Source organism: Rhea pennata, chromosome 15, assembly GCF_028389875.1.
Source record: "Rhea pennata isolate bPtePen1 chromosome 15, bPtePen1.pri, whole genome shotgun sequence".
NCBI classification, from domain to species: Eukaryota; Metazoa; Chordata; class Aves; order Rheiformes; family Rheidae; genus Rhea; species Rhea pennata.
The window spans coordinates 16,571,797-16,596,211 of NC_084677.1; the positions used below are offsets into that span (position 1 = coordinate 16,571,797).

The 24,415-nt window shown below is 65.7% G+C and overlaps 1 protein-coding gene across 1 annotated transcript in view; it reads left to right on the plus strand.

Annotated features, from left to right (window-relative positions):
- RAI1 (retinoic acid induced 1) overlaps positions 1-24,415 on the plus strand; it is a 31,558-nt gene that overhangs the window by 6,217 nt on the left and 926 nt on the right. Inside the window, exon 2 of the mRNA XM_062588048.1 lies at positions 18,429-23,973. Coding sequence (XP_062444032.1) covers positions 18,445-23,973 — 5,529 coding nt within the window. The 5' untranslated portion in view covers positions 18,429-18,444. The remainder of the gene's footprint in view (positions 1-18,428; positions 23,974-24,415) is intronic.

Here is a 24,415-nt window from a genome sequence, read left to right on the forward strand (position 1 = left end):
GAAGAGAGAGCTGGGGTTGGAGGGGGCGCTCCACCGAGGCCGGGGACCCCCGGGCCCCTTGCAACGGGCACCCGGGGCAGGAAGGAGGCCGTGTCGCAACAGCGCCCGGATCGAAGCCGCGCGGAGGCCGTTCGGGGAGGAGAAAGCGGCTCCGCGGCGAGGAACCTCATCAGCGTTTCCTGTCTCACGACGGCGAAATCGCGTGCGGCCAAAAGCTCTAAAAATAGGATCAACAAACTTTTAACCGCCCTCGCAGATGCGAAAGGTAAAGCCCGGGAAGGAGAGGGCCGGCGCGGCGCGGCCGGCGGTCCCCGCCGGGGCCGGGCTCGCTCCTCCGCCTCGCGCTGCGGACGTGGTCGGGATCGGCGGGGGCCGGCGCGGCCCCGTCGAGCAGCGCCGCCGGCTGACCCCGATTTGCAGCAGGGCTCCGCGCGGAGGCTCGCCGTCGCCTCCGGCTCTTCCCATGGCGATCGCGGCAGGAGGCAGCGCGGGAAATTCCCCCCCCCCCCCCCCCAGCGCCTTTGCAGCACGGGGGTGCAGCCGTGCTGGGGGGTGGGAAATACCCGGCCCCCAGCATGCTGGAGAGGCCGGCGCGGGGGCTGCGTTGCAGGCCGCTGGCCCCGGCGTGCCGCTCGGCCCCGTCCGGGTGCTTGGGGCTCGCCGGCGGGTCCCGTCCTCCCGCCGCGGCGCGGGCGAGAGCTGCCCTGCAGGATGTTCTTTTCTTTCAGAAGCTAAATAAAAGGGGGAAAAACCGCTCTCAAGTAAGCGCAAGCCGCCCGGGACGCAGCAGGAGCGGCGCTCGGCCCCCGCTGCCGCCCCGGAGCGTCCCCGCTGCCGGCACGGGCCGCTCCCGGCCCCTCTCCCGCTAGCGGCACATTAAAGCGGGACCCGTATTTTGGCGAAAGCATCACCTTGCCTGCCGGAATAATTCCCAGGGAAGGGGCCGGGGCAGGCAGACGAGCAAATCCCTTTTATCAGACGCCGCATATTTTATGAAAGCACATTTCAGCTCTTCAGCCTCGGAAAGCTTTTCATACCCTTTAATTTTCTAATAAAAAGGAATTACGTTTGCTGAAAAGCCAGTAACAAGATTCGCTGTCATTGTCTTCCGCATGGAGCGTAATTCCTGCCTCGGGTTGCCCGCAGGGCAGGTTGTGTGGTCCGAGGTGCCGGCGGGGAAGGGGCCGAGCCGCCGGCGGGATGCTCGGAGCGCCGGCCACGTCGCGGGCTCCCTCCCGGTGCCGAGACGTCGGCTCCTGCGCCGCCGCGCGCCGCATCCCTGCCCGCGGCCACGTGGTGGGGGAGCGGCGATGCCGCCGGCGCCTGTTTTCCGCCGGAGTTGTTCTTTTGAAGTTTGAAAGCTGGAGGTGGGGGGGGGGGGGGGACGCAAAAGCAGCCCGCACGCAGGAGCGCCGCGTGCCAGGAGCGCCGCGTGCCGGCCCGCGTCCGCCCTGGCCGCCCGGATGGGCGCGAGGGCCGTCGGGGTTTTCGGAGCTCCCCGCGCGACGAAAGGAAGCGTCGCCGTCTAGCCGGCGGCCGGCGCGGTTTTAAATGAGGTCCCAGGTAGTCATGGTTACCTCTGCTCTTCACTAAGAGATGACTTTTATTTCCTGCCTTTTGTATTTGCACATCGCGGATACGCGTTCTCCCAAACCGTAATCGGTATGCGCGGGGATGCGGGAGCCCTCCGCCAGGGAAGGGAAGGGCCGGGCGGGCGCCCGGGTCTCCAAGCCCCCGAACGTCAGGAAAGCTCCTTAATTTCAGATCCGTCCTCGGGGAAGGAGGGCGCGACAGAACTGCTTCGGTTCCCCCGTCGGGGCTTGTCCCCGTCGCAGCTCCCTCGCAGCACCCGGGTCACCCCGGCAGCAGCAGCGGCGAGGGCTCATGCCCTCGTATTTTTATTTTTCATTTTTGTTTTTGGAGGAGAGGAGGCGCCGCGGAGCGGCGGAAGCGCGCTCCAGCGGCGGGCACGGCGCGGGGAGCGCGGGCGCGGGAGGGGGACGCGCTCAGCGGTGATTGATGAGGGATCATAGCCTCATTCCGCAGGATCATTGCTCAGAGTGTGGGCAACGCTGCGGCTCCCAGGGGGACCGTCGCGGGGATGCGTGCGAGCCTGTGTTGCAGGGCAGAGGGGAGGGAAAGCCACACGTTTTATGCTTTTTTATTTATTTTTTTTCTTTTCTCTAAAGCACCAGGAAAACAAAAACCCAAGCTGTCTAATCAGAGATGAGCAGATTCCACCCACTTCCTTGGAAAACTTGCATTTGCTAGGAAATCATCTAGCTGCATTTACAGCAAGCAGAGTGCCCCAGCGGTAGCTTGTGCCTTTCTGGCAGGATGATAACCAGCGCTGAGCAATTACTGCGATGTAACGGTAGCAGCAGACATATTGGCTTTTCTCAGCCAGCAGGAGAGAATTTGCAAAACTAAGCAGGCAACTGGAGCAGCTCGCGTGCGCGGCGTCGGGCGTGCGGTGGCTGGGATTCGCGGCTCACCATATTCGCTGGTGGCAGCGTATCAGTGGCTTGCACGCTGCACGCACCTGGACTTTAATTTACATTTTTTGCAAGGGAAGGGCCCAGCTCTGCTCCCTGGAAAACGCCTCCGGTTGCCGGCTTCTCCCCTCTGCCTCGCGCAGGCTGCGGCTCTCCAGGTGTGCGCGCGCTGGGGCGGTGGGGAGAAGTTGTTTGCTTTTTCTTTTTTCTTCTTTTTTTTTTTTTCACCCCCTCTTCCCTCCTAATGAGAAAAACGTGCCCTCGCCGGGGAGGCTGTCCTTCGGAAAACGCAGCGCCGGGAGCACGGCCGGGTGGCTCGGTGACGTTTGCTTCTGCGGGGCCGGGACGGACGCGCGGCGCCTGGGCCGCCCGCGCCTCCCCGCGCGGCCCCGGCACGCGCTCGGGGCAGCTTGGCCCCTTTGCTCCCCTCCAGCTCCGGGGCTCCGCCGGCCTGTCGGCGCTCGATCGCCAGCGCGGGGAACGGCTCTCCCCGCGGCCCCGGCCGCGGTTGGGCTTGCGCCGGTGGCCCGGCTCGCTCTGCAAACCGAACGTCGGTTGCGACGGCAGCTGATGGAGACTCCAGTATATTAGCAGCATTAATTAAGTTACAAAAATTATGCATGTTATCAGTTACGAGACGACCTTTCATAAACTCGGTTATTAAAGCAATAAAGCATGACCCGCTGGTCCTAACCGGTTTAATGGCTGGCTAAGAGTGCGGTTTTTCACATAATACTTTTAGCAGGTCATTAGCCGAGCAATAAGATAAGGCGGCGGCGGAGACGGCGCGGAGGGGGCACCGGGGGCCGCTCGGCCGGGCCGTGGGGCCGTGCTGCGCCGTGGGGCCGAGCTGTGCCGTGGGGCTGTGCCGCGGGGCCATGCTGTGCCGGGCCGTGGAGCCGTGCCATGGGGCCGTGCCGCGCCGCAGAGCCGTGCCGCGCTGTGCCGTGCCGTGCCGTGCCGTGGGGCCGTGCCGTGCCGCGGGGCGCCCGGCCGAGGCGCGTTCCCGCGGGGGCCGGCACCCCCGGGGCCTTGGCGAGCGCTGACCCTCTCCATAAACAAAAGAGCGGCGGCGGCGGCGGGCGGCATGTTAATACGCTGCTCCCCCCCCCCCCCTTTTCCTCCCTTCATCCCTCTGGGAAAGGCCTTTGCAGATATAAGCAAACCTTGATTAAAAGCTGCCTGACAGGCAGCGGCGAGCAGCAGGCAGGGAAGCTCTGCGAGCCCAGAGGGAGCCGCCGCCGCCGCTCTCAGATGTCCCCGATCCTTTAATCAATCAGAGCCGCCGGAGCGGGGAGCGGGCGCGCGCGCCCGGGCCGAGGGGGTACGTGCGCGCGCTCGGCACCGGGTCCCGGGCGGAAGGTGCCGGCCAGGGCGCTCACCGCTGCGCCCGCGCCGCTCGCGGGAGGGAAAGCTCGGCGCTCGCAGCGCGGCGCCCGGGGCAGAGCCGTCGCGGCGGCTAACGAGGCCCCTCTGCTAACGAGGGGCGCCCAGCCCGGCCCACCGCCACCACCGCCGCATCGCCCGTCCTGCAGCGGAGCCGCTGCAAAGCGCCCGCAGCTCCGGTGCCTTTGGGAGCCCGGAAAACTTCGCCGCGCGGTGCCAGCCGGGGCGGTAGGCGCTGCCGGCGCTCCCGCTCGCGAGCCCTCGCCCGCAGCCTGGCCGAGCCTCGAATGCCTGCGCTCGCGGGCGCCGAGAAAAACACACAGGGATACAGCGCTTTTCCTTAAAAAAAAACAGGGAAAAAAAAAAAAGAAAAAGGGGCACCCGGATAGCTCGGGAGCATCCCTGCCTCGCGCCTCCCGCCGGGAGCGGCTGCGGCGCGGGCCGACGGAGGGACGGGCGCCGCCGCTCGCGCCCCCCGGGTCTGCCGCGCGCTGCGCCGCGGCTCCCGCCTCTTCTGCCTCCTTTTCCCCTGCTTTCCCGAAACATTATAAATCAAACGGCTTAAAATGTAAAGCATCAAAAATTCTAAAACCTTCATCTATTATTAACTGTGACAGTAAATTCTACCTCTGAATGTTTTACATAGCAACTGTTACCAGGACTCTCCGCATCCGGAGCTGATGCTCCAGCAACTTTAAATCACAGCAGCGTATTCCAGCAGCGAGGGGCGATGACGGTCCCGCCGCTCCCGGAGCCCGCGAGCGGAAAGCACGGAGACGAGCGGGTGCGAGCCCGCGGGGGACGCCGGGCGCGGGGGCTGGCCGACGTGCGGGGACCGCGTCGCCGCGATGCTCGGCACCGGGCCGAGCCCAAAGCCGCGGCGAGGCGCCGTCGCACCCCGAAACCCACCCCCCCCCCGGCGCTATCGCCGAGCTGCGCGCCAGCAGCGCCGAGACCCCTTTGCAAGAGGCAAAAGCCCTCCCGAAAGCCGGGCGTTTTCCTGGAAAAGGCGCGGGTTCCCGCGGCCGGCCGGCCGGCCCTCCCCGGGGACAGGCAGCAATTTCCCTGCTCTGAAGACGCTCGCGGAGGTTTGAGTGAATCTAGGAAGCAAATCTAATTGGCAACCTCGTAATTCCTCGGGGGGACGTGTACTTTGGTCATATCTAAGCGCATTCCAGCCAGTGTTTAAGACGCGCTGAATCCAAACTTGGACGGTGAAATACCGGCAGCTCTAAGCTCCTTATCTATTTCAGGCAGATTAACTCCTTAATCATCCCTTTTGGAAGTTCCCTGCCCCAAATTCCTCGCCCCCCTCCCACTCTCGCCCTCCCCGTTTTTTCCAGCAGGAACAAAAGGAGCAGCCGGGATTTTGCCGGGCGGTAAAGGTTAGGATCTGTGCCGGAGATGATTGACAGAGTCAATAACAGGGAAATGCAAGAAGGCCTTTCGAAATCTGCTTTCCTAGTTAACCTGCCGGCGTGTTTGTCTTCTGGATTTGGAGATGGGCAATGTGTAATACCGAAATAATTTATCATGCAACATCAAACGTCGATTTTTTTTCCCCTGTTTCCCCCCCATTTTCTTTTTTTTTCTTTTTTTCTTTCTCTGGGATGCCTGTTCAGCGTCTTGCAAGATAGGCCGAGGCGGGAGCGAGACTGCGCCCGCGGGCGCCGTCCTTCCCGGCGGGAGGCCTCCGCGCGGCCCCGCTCCGTGCCCGGCCCACCTTCCTCTTCCCTTTTTCGCTCCCTTTTTCTCTTCTCCCCCCAACAGGGAAAAGAGCAGCGGGGCCGGCGCCGGCACGAGTTTGCTCCCCAGAAAAAGTCGCCGCGAGCGCCCGGCTCCCCGCCGCCACGGGCCCTTTAGGGCGTTTAATAACGCTCTTCCCAAACTCGTGCAGCTTTCGGGACGGCTCTGCCCCGTGCCCGAGACGGGAAAGCCGAGGCGGGGGCACGGCTGCGCCGGGAGGGGCGGCTCTGTGTGTTTTATTTTTACGGCGCTCACCGTAACGCTTAGGATAGTTAATCACTATTGGTATGGAGGTGAGTCAGCCGGACGGCGGGATGCAAGGAAGGAAGGAAGAAGGATAGCGGCCGATCGGACAGAAAACGAGCGCAGAGGAAACCCAGAAGCGTGCCGCCGCCGCGAACCCCGGCGCAGCTCCTGTCCCGGGAGCCCGGCGCTGCCGCCGCTGTCGCCGCCGTTCCCGCGGCCCCGGCGGGAACTGGCTGGCCCGGGATTCCCGCGGCGTCTCGGAGCGAGCCGAGCGCGGGGCTTTCCCCCTCGGCGGCGGGCGTCGCGGCGGAGCGCGGCACGCCTCGCCGGCTGCAGGCTGCCCGAGCCCCCCGCGGCCGGCGGCACCGCGCAGCCCCTGCCTCGTCCTTGCTTTTGTCTGCAGGGCTGCCGAAAGATTGAGGGGCCGCGCGGCCCTCCTTAACCTCGGTCGTATTTCCTGCGTAATGATCGACTTGTTTTGCTCTCTCCCGCGAGCGCCTCAAGGTTGATGTCAATCCCGTTGTTGGGGGAAGCGATAAACACGCGTTCGCCCTCCCTCCGTGATCAGTCCAGCTATGAATTTTGCTGCCGCGCGTGCTTCCCTGCTGGAGAGAGAATTTGCCCAGGAAACTCGGCTCAGGTTGAGCATCTGCTTTGCAGGGAGCTTCCTGGCTTTTCTCCTTCTTTTTTTTCTCCCTTCCCCCCCCCCCCCCCCGCCTTCTTTTTGCAAAACCCGTCTTGCCAGCTGGCGTTTTGCAGAGGCAGGAAGAAACACGGCCACTTGCTCGGGGTTTTAGCCCCTTGCTGACCTGCCTTTAGCGCAGCATCTCTCCTCCTCTTCCTCCTCCTCTTCCTCCTCCTCCTTCCCCCCCCCCTCCTGCCGCCGCCGGCCGCGCTGCGAACCGCGGGGCTGGGAAGGGCCCCGAGCCCTGACTTTCTGACCCGTCACATCAGGGAGCTGCTCCACAGCTGGAGCGAAAAATAAATAAATAAAGAAGGAAAGCGGCCGGGGGGGGGGGGGGCGGCGTTTGCAGGCGAGGAGGGGGCCGGGGGAGGCCGCGGGCTTCCCCTGGCAGGCGGCGCGGGCGCCCGGGCCAGCAGAAACGTTGAGTCATGAGCGCTGCTCGCAGGCGATGTTTTCCCGAGCAAAAAAATTCCTCGCTGGGGAGGAGCGAGGCCGGGGTGTGTGGGGGGGGGGGGGTCGTGCAGGGCGCTGCGCCCCGTCCCGCGGGGCAAAGTGTGTGCGTGGCGGGGGTGGGGGGGACACACGGACGACGTGCCGCCTTGCAACGGGAGCAGGGGGGTAAAAGGCGCCGCTGCGGGGGGGGGGGGGGGGGGAGGTTTGGGGGGAGCCTGCCCAGGGAATTCCCCGGCAGCCGGAAGGGAGGAGCGGCTGGCTGCATGGCACGGGGGGGGGGGGGCGCGGGAATGGGCTGCGCACCCCTTCCTCCCTCCTCCTCCTCCTCCTCCTCCTCCTCCGCGCTGCCCGCATCCGCCCGCCCCCGCGCTGGGCGGCGCGGGCCCAGCTCCATTTATCATCATCTGCGGGCAAGCGAAGTGTGCAGGGAACAGCTGCTCCGGTCGGCCGCACGCCGGGGGGGGGGGGGGGCGCGCAGCCCCCCGGCATCGCTGCCCCCCCCCCCCCCGGCGGGGTGTCTGCAAAGGGGGCGCGCTGCCAGGGGAGGGGGGCGCCGGAGCGGATGCGCGACCTCGGCGCCTGACCTTGTGCCGGGCAGGGCGTGGGGGCCGGGGGGGGCCCGGGGGTGTGAAGCACTGCGGGGGCCGGTGCAAAGGGAAGGACGGACGGTTGCAAGGGGAAGAGAGGATGAATGCCAAGGGACGTCAGGATGGGTGCAAGAGGGAGGCAGGATGGGTGCAAAGGGAGGCAGGACGATTGCAAAGGGAGGCAGGATGGTAGCAAAGGAAGGGCAGGATTAGTGCGAAGGGAAGGCAGAACGGAGGCAGCTCCCTAAACGCCCGGATGCTTTGATCCTGCCCCCGGGCGAGCCCTGCAGATCCCTCCCCTCCGCTCCCCTCTCGCCTGTGCACTGCTGGCAGCGCAGCGTGGACTGGGGAGGGGGCTCTATCCGTGGGGTCGGTGCCCCCAGCCCCTCGTCGGCTCCTCGGGGCGGCGGGCAGCAAAGCGCGGGCCCTCCTCCCGGGCCGCTTCCCCGGCCGGCTGCTTCCACACGTCTCCGCTCCTGCCTCCCCCCCCTTCCTTCTCCCCTTTTCTCTCCTCCCTTAATAATAAAATTATACGAAGCAGTTTGCGGTGTGGCAGCCTGCCAGAAAGTGTTGCTTTAAACTCCACCAGCTCACAATTAAGCAAATCCGGGGCTGACACTCCTTGATAGGCGCCTCGTCCCCGGAGAGCGGCGTGCGGAGCCGGGGGGGCGGCCGCAGCGCGGCGTGGCGGCGAGCCGGGGCCGGGGGGGGCCGCGCGGCAGAGCGTCGCCCTGCCCGCGCCCGCTGCTGCTATTTTTAGTCTCCGAATCCTCGTCGCTGCTGCGGAAAAGGCGAGCAAGCAGCCGGCGAAACAGCGAGGGCCCCCCAGGGCGGGAGAGGCGGCCGACGTCCTGCCCGGCGAGGGGGGCTCAGCACCCTCGCAGCGCCCGCCGCCGCGTCCCTGGTGTCGGAGGAAGGGGAGGAAGGAGGGAAGCGGTGGGGGCGGTGGTGGGGGCAGCGCACGTCCCCGGGAGCAGGAGGCAGGCCGGGCGCAGCGCGTGGCCCGGGCGCCCGCCGCCGTGCCGGGGCTGCCGCGGCCCGGGCGTCCCGGCGCTGCCAGGCCGTCCTTCCCGGCTGTCTGGCTGCAGCTGGCCCGAGACAGGCGCGTATCGATTTCCATTGCGCGAGCCGGGCTGGAAACGCGGCTTTAATTGAAAGCTTGGGTGTGAGGCAGGAGCAGCGCCGGCTGGGGGGGGGAGTCTCGGGGCGCCGGGGCGCCTGGCCCCTGTGCCGCTGCTGCCGCCGCCTCCCCCCGCCTGCAAAGAGACTTAACCTTGCTGCTGTCGACAGCTTGATTTGATGCTATTAAAGCGTTTGCTAGGAAACAGCCTACATCAGGCGGGAACATCTGTTAAGCTCCTTGCCTAGCAAAGCCGCCGGCAGAGCCGGGGAGCCGGCAGGGCCGAGGTAAGCCGGGGCAGCCGGGCTGGGGCTGCACCCGTGCGCCGCCGCACGCCGTGTCCTTCCCGCTCGCCTCCGGGTCTCCGTTTGCAGCCGCAGGGGGAAGGAGCTCCCCACCCCCCCCTCTTCCCGGCCCCGGGTACCAGCTCCTCGGCTGCAGCCCCGGCTGCCCTGCTCCCCCCGCTCCCGTGCCTCAGTTTCCCCGGCTGAGGCCCTGAGCCGGCGGCAAGCACTGCGCTGGGATGGTCGTGGGAAATGGGGTTCTCCAAAGAGGCGGCCGCCGGCTTGGCCCGCTCCCGCTGGCGCTGACGCAGGGCGAAGCGAAAACAGCCCGGCGTGGGGACGCGGGGATGCAGCTCCGCCACGGCGGGACGGGGACACCGGGACTCGGCCTCGCTGGGTGCTCCTGGCTGGGGGGTTAGCCCCAAACGGGCTGCCGAGGGCCCTCCTCCGCCCCACGCGCCCGCCGTGTGTGCATGCCCCACGCGTGTGCGCGGCACTGCGTGCCCGGCGCGCCTGCACACCCCACGGACGGGCACACGCGCCCCGTGTCCGTGCGCACGCCGTGCACGGCCTGCACGCCCAGCATGCGTGCTGCCCCCACGTGCATCTGCACCCCATGTGCGTGTGCAGCCCTGCACGCGTGCACACTCCCCTCGTGCACGCCCCACATCCATGCACACCCCCCCACACGCATGCACACCCCACATCCACGCACATCACCCCCCCACGTGCACGCCCCGCACCCTGCATCCCCTCTCACGTGCACCCTCTGCACGTCCCCTGCTCGCCGGCGTCCCTCGCGCCGGGTGCGTTCGCTCAGCCTGGTGTTGTCCCAGCTGTTTGGAAAAGCAGTAATAACTAATAATAAAAGAGAAAGGGAAAAGGCTCCCTTAAAGCAGCAGCCCGGTGTTTTCTCAAGCCGATTTCGGTTCTCAAACCTGCTTCCGCGCTGGTGTGAGCGGCTCGGTCGCCCTTTAGGTTTCTCGCCGCCGCTCGCGGCTGCCCCAGAGGCCTGGCTCCGAGTTTGCTGCCTGCGCTGCTGCGTGGCCCTGGCTCGGCGGCCGGACTGGGCGGCTTTTGGGGCTGAGGTGGCCCCTGGCATTTTACGGGACTTCAGTGCCAGGCTCACCAGATTTTAAGCGATCTTTTCTCTGCGATGGGCTTTAACCGCATTCCCAGTCCTGGAAAACCCAGAGGAGCTAAGTGGGGACAAGCCGCAAAGGGCCTGGGGGGGTGAGCGGCGCGGGTGCCCGTTTGTGCTGGGGGGACCGTGATGCTGGGGGGATGCAGAGGCTCCGGAAGAGCCTTCTTACTGCTGCTGATGTGATTTAAATAAATAAATACCTGCATGCGTATGTAAAACCCGAAAAGGTGCTGAAATGTTAATGATATCCACAGGACACTCGGCAGGAAACGAGGCCAATCTGGCACAAATAAAACCAGAAACGTAATTTGTGCAGATATACGAGAGCCACGGAGAAAGGAGCCAGCCGGAGCCGCGCGGAGCTTCACGCGTTTCGGCCGTGTGGAGAGGCCGGCGCGGTGGCGCGAGGGCAGGGCGGCCGTGCCGGGCGAGACGGCGCCGGCTCGGCGTCCCCCCGCCGTGCCTGGCGCTGCAGTGCTTTGGGGGCTTCACGCCCGGGTGTGCGGGCACACGCGAGCCCATCTGTTTGCATGCGTTGCACACACATGCCGCGGCGTGTCCACGGCCCGTGCCGTGCACGCTCACGTGTGTGGTCCCCAGCCTTGCGTGGGTGCACACGCTTCCGGCAGCGGGTGCACGTGCATCTGCGCGGGGACGGCTTGTTTTTGCCGTGCAGCCTGAGAGCTGCAGTGCGAGGAGCAGGTCGATGACTCAGAGCTGCCCCTAGCAGAGAGATGCCCCTGTTAAAAAAGGAAAGCGGGGGGGGGGGGGGGGGGGGGAAGGCCGCAAAGCAAGAGAGCCTGCCTGCGAGCACGGCTCTGCTTCGGCTCTCCCGGCAGGTGTCTGGTGTAAATGTGTCAGACACGCCGAGCAGCGCCCGCGCCGCGGCCGGGAACCAGGCCGCGCTCCCTTCCCCTCGTTAAAGTCATTTCCTTAATAAATACGGCGGGGAGGGTGCAGGGAGCGCGGGGAGGTGCTGGCTGTGCAGCGCCTGGGAGCTGCGCGCAGTCTGCCCCCCCCCCGGGACCCCCAACCTCTGCAGCCCCCCCATACCCCGGCCTCCAGCGCTGCCGAAGGGGACTCTGCGTGGTGGAGCCCGCTGGCAGCGCGGGAGCCCTGCGAGCCGCTTCTCTGCCCGCGGGATCACGGCCCGCTGGGGGCGGCGCGACGGCTGCTGCGGGAGCAGGCGGGCACTGGCGGGTATCGCCGCACGGCCGGGGCTTGGCTGGGGAGGGGAGCGGGGCAGGCACGGGCCCGCAGACACAGCAAGTCAAAATGCCTTTTTTTTTGCAGCAGAGCCAGCGTTTCTGTCCCTCCCTGCCGCTGGCTCTAATAATCTTCCCTCTATTTAAAAATACTAGCCAGAAGCGGGGGTGTTTGGGGGGCTCGTAGGATGCGCGTGTCCCTGGGGAGGGCGAGCGATGGGGGGTTGCAGCGGCGAGGGGCAGTGGGGACAGGAAGCAGGGGGACACCAGCATGGCATGGGGGGGGGTCTCGGTGTCCCACAGCTTGGCAGGGAGATGGTGAGGAGGGTTGTTTGACCCACAGGGCCGGGCTAGATGACAGAGACGGGAAGACTGGGCCGCCCCCAGCACGGCCAGCAGGGCAAACTGCAGGGGGAAGAGGAGGCAGCTGGACCTTCGGCATCATCTGGCTCGCGGGCAAGCTGATGCGATGCAGGGCGATGGGAGGCAATGCAATGCCGGGGGATGCGATGCAGGGCGATGGGAGGCAATGCAATGCCGGGGGATGCGATGGAGGGCGATGGGAGGCAATGCAATGCCGGGGGATGCGATGGAGGGCGATGGGAGGCAATGCAATGCCAGGGGATGCGATGCAGGGCGATGGGAGGCAATGCAATGCCGGGGGATGCGATGCAGAGCGATGGGAGGCAATGCAATGCCAGGGGATGCGATGCAGGGCGATGGGAGGCAATGCAATGCCAGGGGATGCGATGCAGAGCGATGGGAGGCAATGCAATGCCAGGGGATGCGATGCAGAGCGATGGGAGGCAATGCAATGCCGAGGGATGCGATGCAGGGCGATGGGAGGCAATGCAATGCCGGGGGATGCGATGGAGGGCGATGGGAGGCAATGCAATGCCAGGGGATGCGATGCAGGGCGATGGGAGGCAATGCAATGCCGAGGGATGCGATGCAGAGCGATGGGAGGCAATGCAATACCGGGGGATGCGATGCAGGGCGATGGGAGGCAATGCAATGCCGAGGGATGCGATGCAGGGCGATGGGAGGCAATGCAATACCGGGGGATGCGATGCAGAGCGATGGGAGGCAATGCAATACCGGGGGATGCGATGCAGAGCGATGGGAGGCAATGCAATGCCGGGGGATGCGATGCAGGGCGATGGGAGGCAATGCAATGCCGGGGGATGCGATGCAGAGCGATGGGAGGCAATGCAATGCCGGGGGATGCGATGCAGAGCGATGGGAGGCAATGCAATGCCGGGGGATGCGATGCAGGGCGATGGGAGGCAATGCAATGCCGAGGGATGCGATGCAGAGCGATGGGAGGCAATGCAATACCGGGGGATGCGATGCAGGGCGATGGGAGGCAATGCAATGCCGAGGGATGCGATGCAGAGCGATGGGAGGCAATGCAATACCGGGGGATGCGATGCAGAGCGATGGGAGGCAATGCAATGCCGGGGGATGCGATGCAGGGCGATGGGAGGCAATGCAATGCCGGGGATGCGATGCAGGGCGATGGGAGGCAATGCAATGCCAGGGGATGCGATGCAGAGCGATGGGAGGCAATGCAATGCCGAGGGATGCGATGCAGGGCGATGGGAGGCAATGCAATGCCGGGGGATGCGATGCAGGGCGATGGGAGGCAATGCAATGCCGGGGATGCGATGCAGGGCGATGGGAGGCAATGCAATGCCAGGGGATGCGATGCAGAGCGATGGGAGGCAATGCAATGCCGAGGGATGCGATGCAGGGCGATGGGAGGCAATGCAATGCCGGGGATGCGATGCAGAGCGATGGGAGGCAATGCAATGCCGGGGATGCGATGCAGGGCGATGGGAGGCAATGCAATGCCGGGGATGCGATGCAGGGCGATGGGAGGCAATGCAATGCCGGGGATGCGATGCAGGGCGATGGGAGGCAATGCAATGCCAGGGGATGCGATGCAGGGCGATGGGAGGCAATGCAATGCCGGGGGATGCGATGCAGGGCGATGGGAGGCAATGCAATGCCGAGGGATGCGATGCAGAGCGATGGGAGGCAATGCAATGCGGGGGGATGCGATGGAGGGCGATGGGAGGCAATGCAATGCCAGGGGATGCGATGCAGAGCGATGGGAGGCAATGCAATGCCGAGGGATGCGATGCAGAGCGATGGGAGGCAATGCAATACCGGGGGATGCGATGCAGGGCGATGGGAGGCAATGCAATGCCGGGGGATGCGATGGAGGGCGATGGGAGGCAATGCAATGCCAGGGGATGCGATGCAGGGCGATGGGAGGCAATGCAATGCCGAGGGATGCGATGCAGGGCGATGGGAGGCAATGCAATGCCGGGGGATGCGATGCAGAGCGATGGGAGGCAATGCAATGCCAGGGGATGCGATGCAGGGCGATGGGAGGCAATGCAATACCGGGGGATGCGACGCAGGGTGATGGGAGGCAATGCAATGCCGGGGATGCGATGCAGAGCGATGGGAGGCAATGCAATGCCGGGGGGTGCGATGGAGGGCGATGGGAGGCAATGCAATGCCGAGGGATGCGATGGAGGGCGATGGGAGGCAATGCAATGCTGAGGGATGCGATGGAGGGCGATGGGAGGCAATGCAATGCCGAGGGATGCGATGGAGGGCGATGGGAGGCAATGCAATGCCGAGGGATGCGATGCAGAGCAATGGGAGGCAATGCAATGCCGGGGGATGCGATGGAGGGCGATGGGAGGCAATGCAATGCCGGGGGATGCGATGGAGGGCGATGGGAGGCAATGCAATGCCGAGGGATGCGATGCAGAGCGATGGGAGGCAATGCAATGCCGAGGGATGCGATGCAGGGCGATGGGAGGCAATGCAATGCCGAGGGATGCGATGCAGGGCGATGGGAGGCAATGCAATGCCGGGGGATGCGATGCAGGGCGATGGGAGGCAATGCAATGCCAGGGGATGCGATGCAGGGCGATGGGAGGCAATGCAATGCCAGGGGATGCGATGCAGAGCGATGGGAGGCAATGCAATGCCGAGGGATGCGATGCAGGGCGATGGGAGGCAATGCAATGCCGGGGGATGCGATGCAGGGCGATGGGAGGCAATGCAATGCCGGGGATGCGATGCAGGGCGATGGGAGGCAATGCAATGCCAGGGGATGCGATGCAGAGCGATGGGAGGCAATGCAATGCCGAGGGATGCGATGCAGGGCGATGGGAGGCAATGCAATGCCGGGGATGCGATGCAGAGCGATGGGAGGCAATGCAATGCCGGGGATGCGATGCAGGGCGATGGGAGGCAATGCAATGCCGGGGATGCGATGCAGGGCGATGGGAGGCAATGCAATGCCGGGGATGCGATGCAGGGCGATGGGAGGCAATGCAATGCCAGGGGATGCGATGCAGGGCGATGGGAGGCAATGCAATGCCGGGGGATGCGATGCAGGGCGATGGGAGGCAATGCAATGCCGAGGGATGCGATGCAGAGCGATGGGAGGCAATGCAATGCGGGGGGATGCGATGGAGGGCGATGGGAGGCAATGCAATGCCAGGGGATGCGATGCAGAGCGATGGGAGGCAATGCAATGCCGAGGGATGCGATGCAGAGCGATGGGAGGCAATGCAATACCGGGGGATGCGATGCAGGGCGATGGGAGGCAATGCAATGCCGGGGGATGCGATGGAGGGCGATGGGAGGCAATGCAATGCCGAGGGATGCGATGCAGGGCGATGGGAGGCAATGCAATGCCGGGGGGTGCGATGGAGGGCGATGGGAGGCAATGCAATGCCGAGGGATGCGATGGAGGGCGATGGGAGGCAATGCAATGCCGAGGGATGCGATGCAGAGCAATGGGAGGCAATGCAATGCCGGGGGATGCGATGGAGGGCGATGGGAGGCAATGCAATGCCGGGGGATGCGATGGAGGGCGATGGGAGGCAATGCAATGCCGAGGGATGCGATGCAGAGCGATGGGAGGCAATGCAATGCCGAGGGATGCGATGCAGGGCGATGGGAGGCAATGCAATGCCGGGGGATGCGATGCAGAGCGATGGGAGGCAATGCAATGCCAGGGGATGCGATGCAGGGCGATGGGAGGCAATGCAATACCGGGGGATGCGACGCAGGGTGATGGGAGGCAATGCAATGCCGGGGATGCGATGCAGAGCGATGGGAGGCAATGCAATGCCGGGGGGTGCGATGGAGGGCGATGGGAGGCAATGCAATGCCGAGGGATGCGATGGAGGGCGATGGGAGGCAATGCAATGCCGAGGGATGCGATGCAGAGCAATGGGAGGCAATGCAATGCCGGGGGATGCGATGGAGGGCGATGGGAGGCAATGCAATGCCGGGGGATGCGATGGAGGGCGATGGGAGGCAATGCAATGCCGAGGGATGCGATGCAGAGCGATGGGAGGCAATGCAATGCCGAGGGATGCGATGCAGGGCGATGGGAGGCAATGCAATGCCGAGGGATGCGATGCAGGGCGATGGGAGGCAATGCAATGCCGGGGGATGCGATGCAGGGCGATGGGAGGCAATGCAATGCCAGGGGATGCGATGCAGAGCGATGGGAGGCAATGCAATGCCAGGGGATGCGATGCAGAGCGATGGGAGGCAATGCAATGCCGAGGGATGCGATGCAGGGCGATGGGAGGCAATGCAATGCCGGGGGATGCGATGCAGGGCGATGGGAGGCAATGCAATGCCGAGGGATGCGATGCAGGGCGATGGGAGGCAATGCAATGCCGGGGGATGCGATGCAGGGCGATGGGAGGCAATGCAATGCCGAGGGATGCGATGCAGGGCGATGGGAGGCAATGCAATGCCGGGGGATGCGATGCAGGGCGATGGGAGGCAATGCAATGCCGAGGGATGCGATGCAGGGCGATGGGAGGCAATGCAATGCCGGGGGATGCGATGCAGGGCGATGGGAGGCAATGCAATGCCGGGGGATGCGATGCAGAGCGATGGGAGGCAATGCAATGCTGGGGATGCGATGCAGAGCGATGGGAGGCAATGCAATGCCGAGGGATGCGATGCAGGGTGATGGGAGGCAATGCAATGCTGGGGATGCGATGCAGAGCGATGGGAGGCAATGCAATGCCGGGGGATGCGATGCAGGGCGATGGGAGGCAATGCAATGCCAGGGGATGCGATGCAGGGCGATGGGAGGCAATGCAATGCCGAGGGATGCGATGCAGGGCGATGGGAGGCAATGCAATGCCAGGGGATGCGATGCAGGGTGATGGGAGGCAATGCAATGCTGGGGATGCGATGCAGAGCGATGGGAGGCAATGCAATGCGGGGGGATGCGATGCAGGGCGATGGGAGGCAATGCAATGCCAGGGGATGCGATGCAGAGCGATGGGAGGCAATGCAATGCCGAGGGATGCGATGCAGGGCGATGGGAGGCAATGCAATGCCAGGGGATGCGATGCAGGGCGATGGGAGGCAATGCAATGCCGGGGGATGCGATGCAGAGCGATGGGAGGCAATGCAATGCCAGGGGATGCGATGCAGGGCGATGGGAGGCAATGCAATGCCAGGGGATGCGATGCAGGGCGATGGGAGGCAATGCAATGCCAGGGGATGCGATGCAGGGCGATGGGAGGCAATGCAATGCCGGGGGATGCGATGCAGAGCGATGGGAGGCAATGCAATGCCAGGGGATGCGATGCAGGGCGATGGGAGGCAATGCAATGCCGAGGGATGCGATGGAGGGCGATGGGAGGCAATGCAATGCCGAGGGATGCGATGCAGGGCGATGGGAGGCAATGCAATGCCGGGGATGCGATGCAGGGCGATGGGAGGCAATGCAATGCCGAGGGATGCGATGCAGAGCGATGGGAGGCAATGCAATGCCGGGGGATGCGATGCAGAGCGATGGGAGGCAATGCAATGCCGGGGATGCGATGCAGGGCGATGGGAGGCAATGCAATGCCGAGGGATGCGATGCAGAGCGATGGGAGGCAATGCAATACCGGGGGATGCGATGCAGGGCGATTGGAGGCAATGCAATGCCGAGGGATGCGATGCAGGGCGATGGGAGGCAATGCAATGCCGGGGGATGCGATGCAGAGCGATGGGAGGCAATGCAATGCCGGGGGGTGCGATGCAGGGTGATGGGAGGCAATGCAATGCCGGGGGATGCGATGCAGGCGATGGGAGGCAATGCAATGCCGGGGGGTGCGACGCAGGGTGATGGGAGGCAATGCAATGCCGGGGGATGCGATGCAGAGCGATGGGAGGCAATGCAATGCCGGGGATGCGATGCAGGGTGATGGGAGGCAATGCAATGCCGGGGATGCGACGCAGGGTGATGGGAGGCAATGCAATGCCGGGGGATGCGATGCAGAGCGATGGGAGGCAATGCAATGCCGGGGGGTGCGATGCAGGGTGATGGGAGGCAATGCAATGCTGGGGGGTGCGATGGAGGGCGATGGGAGGCAATGCAATGCTGGGGATGCGATGCAGGGCGATGGGAGGCAATGCAATGCCGGGGATGCGATGCAGGGCGATGTCAGGTGATGCAACGCAAGGCGACATGATAGAGGGTGACGCAGGGTGATGTGAGGCGATGCAACGCCAGGCAGCGTGATGCAGAGCGATGTGAGGCTGTGCAGCACCAGGCGATGTGATGCAGGGCAGCGCGAGGCGAAGCGATGCAGGGCGATGCAAGGCAGTGCGAGGCAGGCAGTGCCGCACGGGGCAAGGCGAGGTGATGCCCTGCCAGGCGATGCAACGCAGGGTGGTGCAACGCAGGCAATGCCGCACAGGGCAAGGCGAGGTGATGCCCTGCCAGGCGAGGAGGCACGACACCGGGCGATGCAATGCAGGGCAAGGCAAGGTGATGCAGTACCAAGCAGCACACTGCAGAGCAATGTGAGGCCGTCCAATACCAGGCGAGGCGATGCAGGGCAACAGCAGGCAGTGCAACGCGGGGCCGAGCAGCGCCGGGTGAGGCGGCGCGGCGCCCCGGCCGGCGCCGCAGCGGGGGCGCGCCGTGCAGCCCCCTCCGCGCGCGCGCGCGCTCCCGTGCTGCCCGGCCCGCCGTGGTGGCGATGCTTCATTTGAATTCTCGCCTCTCTCTCTTCGCAGATAACAAGCCCGCGCCATGCAGTCCTTTCGAGAAAGGTGTGGTTTCCATGGCAACCAGCAGAGCTACCAGCCGACTTCACAAGATACATCACGCCTGGAGAATTACAGGCATCAAAGTCAGGCAGGGCCGAACTGCGAGCGGCAGAGGCTGGTGGCGAAGGAGTACTACAGTCAGCAGCAACTGCCGTACGCGGGCTACGAGAACAGCGCCGTGGAGAAATACCACCGGGGAAATAAGCAATTAGCGGGCCAGCAGCTGCAAGGCAGGCCGGCCTTTTCCAATTACGGCGTGCAGGAGAACAGCCCCTACCCGGCCCGCTACGCGGGGGACGAGAGCCTGCAGGCGTGGGGCGGCCAGCCGCAGGCCGTGCCTGGCGGCGTGGCCAAGTATGAGGACAGCTTGCTGAAGAAGACGGCGGCCCCGGCGGGCGGGCGGCCGTACCACGAGCAGGCGGCGGCCCCGCTGCCCTTCCGGACTCACTTCCAGCAGCAGCAGCAGCAGCAGCCGCCCGCTCTGCCCTACCCCAAGCTGCAGAGGCAGAAGCTCCCCAACGACGTCTCCTCGCCCATGTCCTTCTCGCAGACCCCCCACTTCAGCCAGCACTCGCAGTCCTTCCCTGCCTCCTCCACGTACTCGTCCGTGCCGGGCGCCAGCCAGCCGGCGCACTCCTACAAGAGCTGCACGGCGCCCTCGGGGCCGCCGCAGCACGAGCGGCCCCTGGGCAACGCCGCCAGCCTGGCCCCCGGCCAGCGGGTGCCCAACCTGCACGGTTACCAGGCCAACCGCATCGGCTACGAGCAGCCGCCGCAGCCGCCGCCGCAGCCGCCGCAGCAGCCGCCGCAGCCGCCGCCGCCGCAGCCGCAGCCGCCGCCGGCCTTGCAGGGGAGGCATCACGCCCCGGAGACTCTTCACTACCAAAACTTAGCCAAGTACCAACATTACAACCAGCCGGGCCAGACCTACTGCCAGGGCGACGCGCCGCCCGTGAGGACCCCGGAGCAGTACTACCAGACCTTCAGCCCCAGCGCCAGCCACTCGCCGGCCCGCTCCGTCGGCCGGTCCCCGTCCTACAGCTCCACTCCCTCCCCGCTGATGCCGAACCTGGAGAACTTCCAGTACAGCCAGCAGTCCCTGAGCACGGGCGCCTTCCCAGCCGGCATCACCGATCACAGCCATTTCATGCCGTTGCTGAACCCATCTCCAACTGATGGGACGAGTCCGGACGCTCAGTCCGGGAACTGCAAAAACTTGCAGAAGGAGAAAATCCCTGAAAACCTCCTGTCAGATCTCAGCTTGCAGAGCCTGACGGCGCTCACCTCCCAAGTCGAGAACATTTCCAACACCGTGCAGCAGCTTCTGCTCTCCAAGTCAGCCATGCCCCAGAAGAAGGGTATCAAGAACCCAGCGAGGACCCCCGAGCAGCTCAAAGGGCAGCACTGCAGTCCTGAGAGCAGCACCTACTCTGCAGACCAGGTAGGCACCCCCCTGTCCGACCCGCTCAGCACCCCCCAGTCCGTCCACGCTGAAACACAGGATGCCGATTATCTCAGTGGGTCAGAGGACCAACTGGAAAGAAGTTTCCTGTATTGCAACCAGAACCGCAGCCCTGCCCGTGTCAACAGCAACTCCAAGGCGAAGCCTGAGTCGGTGTCCACCTGTTCCGTGACCTCCCCGGATGATATGTCCACCAAATCGGACGACTCCTTCCAGAGCATCCACGCCAGCCTGCCCCTGGAAACCTTCACCAAATATGTGACCAACGAACGGGACTGTCCCCGGCTGCTCCTCAGTGCCCTGTCCCAGGAGGAGCTGGCCTCCGAAATCATCGTCCTGCAGGACGCCATCAACGAGAAGGCAGACAAAGCCTGGGTGAACTCCCCCATGCTCAACAAGGATGCCACAAAGTCTCCCTTCCACCTGGAGAACCACAGGCCGTGCCTGGACTCCGTGGCGAAGGGTGCCTGGCCCAGCCAGGGTGACTCCAGCACGCTCACAGAGCCCTTGAAGCTGGACAAGGCATCGGGGGGCAGCGCAGGGAAGGACTTTGGTGAGGAGGTGTACGAGAGCCCCCAGGTGGAGTTTGCAGCCACCGAGACAAAGGATGCTCTCAAAGACGCGACCTCTCTGGCGTATGACTCCAAGCCCAGCATCCCAGCTGCTACTTCGAGCTCCGGGGCTGCCAGCTACAGCTGCTATTCGAACACCACTGCCAACTCGGTGGGGTCTGACAATGCCATGGAGCATTTCGAGTGGCCAGATGAGAGCCTCGGCGAGTCGTGCCTGAGGTGGAAGGAGCTGGGGACGGGCCTGCAAGCCTCAGACCTTTCCAAGGGCTTGTTCCCAAGCAAATTGATGGGGTCCTGCAAGGAGAAAAAAAATGCCTGCAGCTTGGATCTGTGCGATGGCGAGGAGCCAGCCAAGAGCGAGCAAGCCAGGGACTTCAGCCAGCAGGCGATGGAGGAGGAAGAGGAAGAGACGCTGACATACGACGAGGCCACGAAGGCAGACAGTGAGCGATGGCTGCAGGACACGCGGCACTGCTGCTCGGGCGGGGACTTCAGCGAAATCCCCATGATTTCATCGCCGGATCTGAAGGAGTCGGACCTGGAAGCGGAGGAGTATTCCTCGCTCTGCGAGCTGGCGAGCTCGGAGCAGAAGTCGGTGATTTACGATGCCTCGCCACCAAAGCCCCCAGAGATGCCCACCGTGCTGTCCTCCAGCGACATGCCCGTGTCCGCTGAAGAAACCGTCAGCACGGTGGAGAAAGAGAGCTCGGCCCCCTCGTCGCGGTTATCTGGCCAGTCCGTGATCCTCCTTGGCCCCGCCGTCGGCACTGAAACCAAGGTGAAGAGCTGGTTCAAGTCCTCCCTGCCCCACATCAAGCCTGAGGAGGAGACTGGTGGAAGGGAGAAAACCCACCCGGAGATGATGGACTCCGAATCGGCCTTGTCGGTCACGGTCAAGAAGCAGCTGCCGCCTGAAAACGCGCTGGGGAAGCCGGAGCCCGTCTCGAGGGGCAAGAGCCTCCGCAACAAGAGAGTCCACTGCCGGCTGTCGGAGGGAGACGACTCCAGCAAAGCGGTGCCAAGCCCGTTTAATGATCTGCCGGCAGCTGGCGTCGTGGCCGGCACATGTGTCGGGCCAGATGGCCAGATGGAAATACCGAGCAAAAATGCCCACAGCCAAACACCAAGGTTTCCAGCAGAGGGGCTGCCAGCTCGCATGTGCACCCGCTCCTTCACCGCCCTCACCGAGCCCCACGCACCGGCCCCGCTCGAGGGCCTGAAAGTCCCGGCGCACCAGGAGAAGCTGGGCAAGAAACCCGCCTGCGGTGTGAAGCAGCGGGTGGCTTTCAAAGCCAGGAAACGCACCGGCAGGCCAGCCCCCAAGGTCATCCCCAGCGCTGCTGACGCCACCCTCCTGGTGCCCAGCTTGATGCCCAACGAGGAGCAGATGGGACCGCAGGTGCCCGAGGGGGACGCCCCGGACGCCGAGGACAGGGACCAGCGATCTATGATCCTGCGCTCCCGGACGAAGACGCAGGAGGTCTTCTACACCAAGAGGCGGAGGGGCAAGCGGGCTGCGGACGTCCGGCTCAAAAACTGCAAAGCGCCCAAGAAGCTCATCTCCAACAACCATCTGGCGTCCGCCTTCAAGCTCACGCCCCAGGGCAGCCCCCACAAGGAAGGCAAGGTGGGCTCGCGCATGAAGCTGCCCAAAGCGGGGCCGGGCATGGGCAGCAAGATGTCCGAGCGGCCTCTGCACTCCCTGAAGAGGAAATCTACCTTCATCTCCCCCATCCCCGCCAAGAAGAGGAACCTGGTCCTACGGAGCAACAGCGGTGGCATGAAGGAGGAGAAGCCGGAGGCGCCCCCCAGCCTCTTCAAAAAGATGCCCGTGGCCAAGAAGGTGAAAGCAAAGCTGCCCCCCAAGAGCGCCGGCGAGGTCGTCTTGAAGCCCCCTCCGGCGAAGGAGGCCCCCGACGTCTGCATCAAGATCACCTCGCGGGCGGCCTTCCAGGAGGCCACCAAGACGAAAGTCCTGCCTCCGCGCAAGGGCCGCGGCCTCAAGCTGGAGGCCATCGTCCAGAAGATCACCTCGCCCAACCTGAAGAAGTTCTCCTGCAAGCCCGCCGCCGCGGCCGCAGCCACGGCGGCCGCCTACGGCACCTCGCTGAGTGCCGCGGGAGCGGAGAAGGAGCGGGCCGTGAAGCACGGCGGCGTGGCCCCGGCCGCGGGGGACGCGAGGCTGCCGAAACCCGCGGCGGCGGCCGAGCAGCTCTGCCGGCCGGCCGGCAGCAGGGCCTTGAAGGGCAAGAAGCTGCCCGCCGAGTGCTTCAAGGGCGAGCCCTGCTCGCCGGCGCCCGCCAAGGCCGCCGGCCTCCTCCCCAAGAAGAGGAACCGCAAGGGCAAAGCGGCGGCGCTCGGCGCGGCCAAGGCGCCGCCGGACAAGCGGGCCCCGCCGGGCCCCGCGCTGCCGCTGACGCCGCCGCCGCAGCCGCCATCCCGGGAGCGAGCGGCCGTCGCGGCGGGCGGCGACGAGGCGGCGCCGCGCGACGGCAAGAAACCAAAGAGCGAGGAAAAGGAGGCGGCGGGCGGCGAGGGAGGCGAGGGGCGGCCGGGGCCCAAGGCGCGCGCCAACCACGCGGCCAACTACAACGGCTACTCCAAGCGGCAGCGGAAGCGGCTGGCGCACGGCAAGGCCAAGGCGGCGCCGGCGCGGTGCAAGAGCCGAGGGAAGCGGCGGCGGGCGGCGCAGCAGGCGCCGCTGCTGCACCCGGCCGAGCCCGAGATCCGCCTCAAGTACGTGTCCTGCAAGCGGCTGCGGGCGGACAGCCGGGCTCCCCCCTTCGCGCCGTACGTGCGCGTGGAGAAGCGCGACGAGTTCACCACCGCCTGCACCGTGGTCAACTCGCCCGGCGAGGAGGCCAAGCTGCAGCGCGCCGCCGCCGCCGCCGGCCCGGGGCACCCGCCGCGGGCGCGGGCCGCCCTGCCGGCCTCCTCCGCCATGCACCTGGGCCCCGTGGTGTCGAAGGCGCTGAGCGCCGCCTGCCTGGCCTGCTGCCTCTGCCGAAGCCCCGCCAACTACAAGGACTTGGGGGACCTCTGCGGGCCCTACTACCCCGAGGACTGCCTGCCCAAGAAGAAGTCGCGGCCTAAGGAGAAGGCGCGGGCGGAGGGGCCCGCCGAGGAGGCCGGCCTCCCCCCGCCGCCGCCGCCACCGCCGCCGCCGCCACCGCCGCCGGCCGAGCGGGCGGCCTGCGCCGAGGCGGCCAAGCAGAGCGCCCTGCGCTCCAGCCCGCGGGGCGTTTACCGGCGGCTGCAGAGCTGCTACTGCTGTGACGAGAGGACAGAGGGAGAGGAGGCGGCCGAAAAGCCCCGGCGGCACGAATGTAGCAAGGCCGAGTCCCCGCCGCAGGAGCCGGCGGGCGACACGCAGGAGCACTGGCTGCACGAGGCGTGCGCCGTATGGACCGCTGGGGTGTACCTGGTGGCGGGGAAGCTCTACGGGCTGCAGGAGGCCGTGAAGGCGGCCGCCGACGCGGTAAGAGGCGGACGCCGGCCCCGCTGCCCTCCGCGGGGGACGGTCGTGCCGGGGCCGAGGGTGGTGGCGGCGGTGGTGGGGTGGCGGGAAGGCCGAAGCGTGGGACTGGGAACGGCGCCGGGCGCGGCTCCGCCGCCTCTCCGGCCGCGGAAGGGCGTTCGTGCCGCGCGGGGTTCCCCCCCGCCTCCGCCACCACCACCGTTTCCGCAAGGCTGGGAGCGCGGCGGGAGAAGGAAAGGGCCCGACGCCATGGCGATGGGCGCCCCGGGGACGTGGAGCGAGGGCGGATGGCGCGAAGGAGCCCAGGGATGGCGCCTTGCCCGGGGATGGGGCAGGAGGGCGCGGACGGACGGACACCCTTAACTCGGCCCGTCCCATTTTCCCGGCTCCGGGGCACGGGAAGGCGGCCGAGGAGCCGGGCGGCCGCGGGGACGGCGGCGGC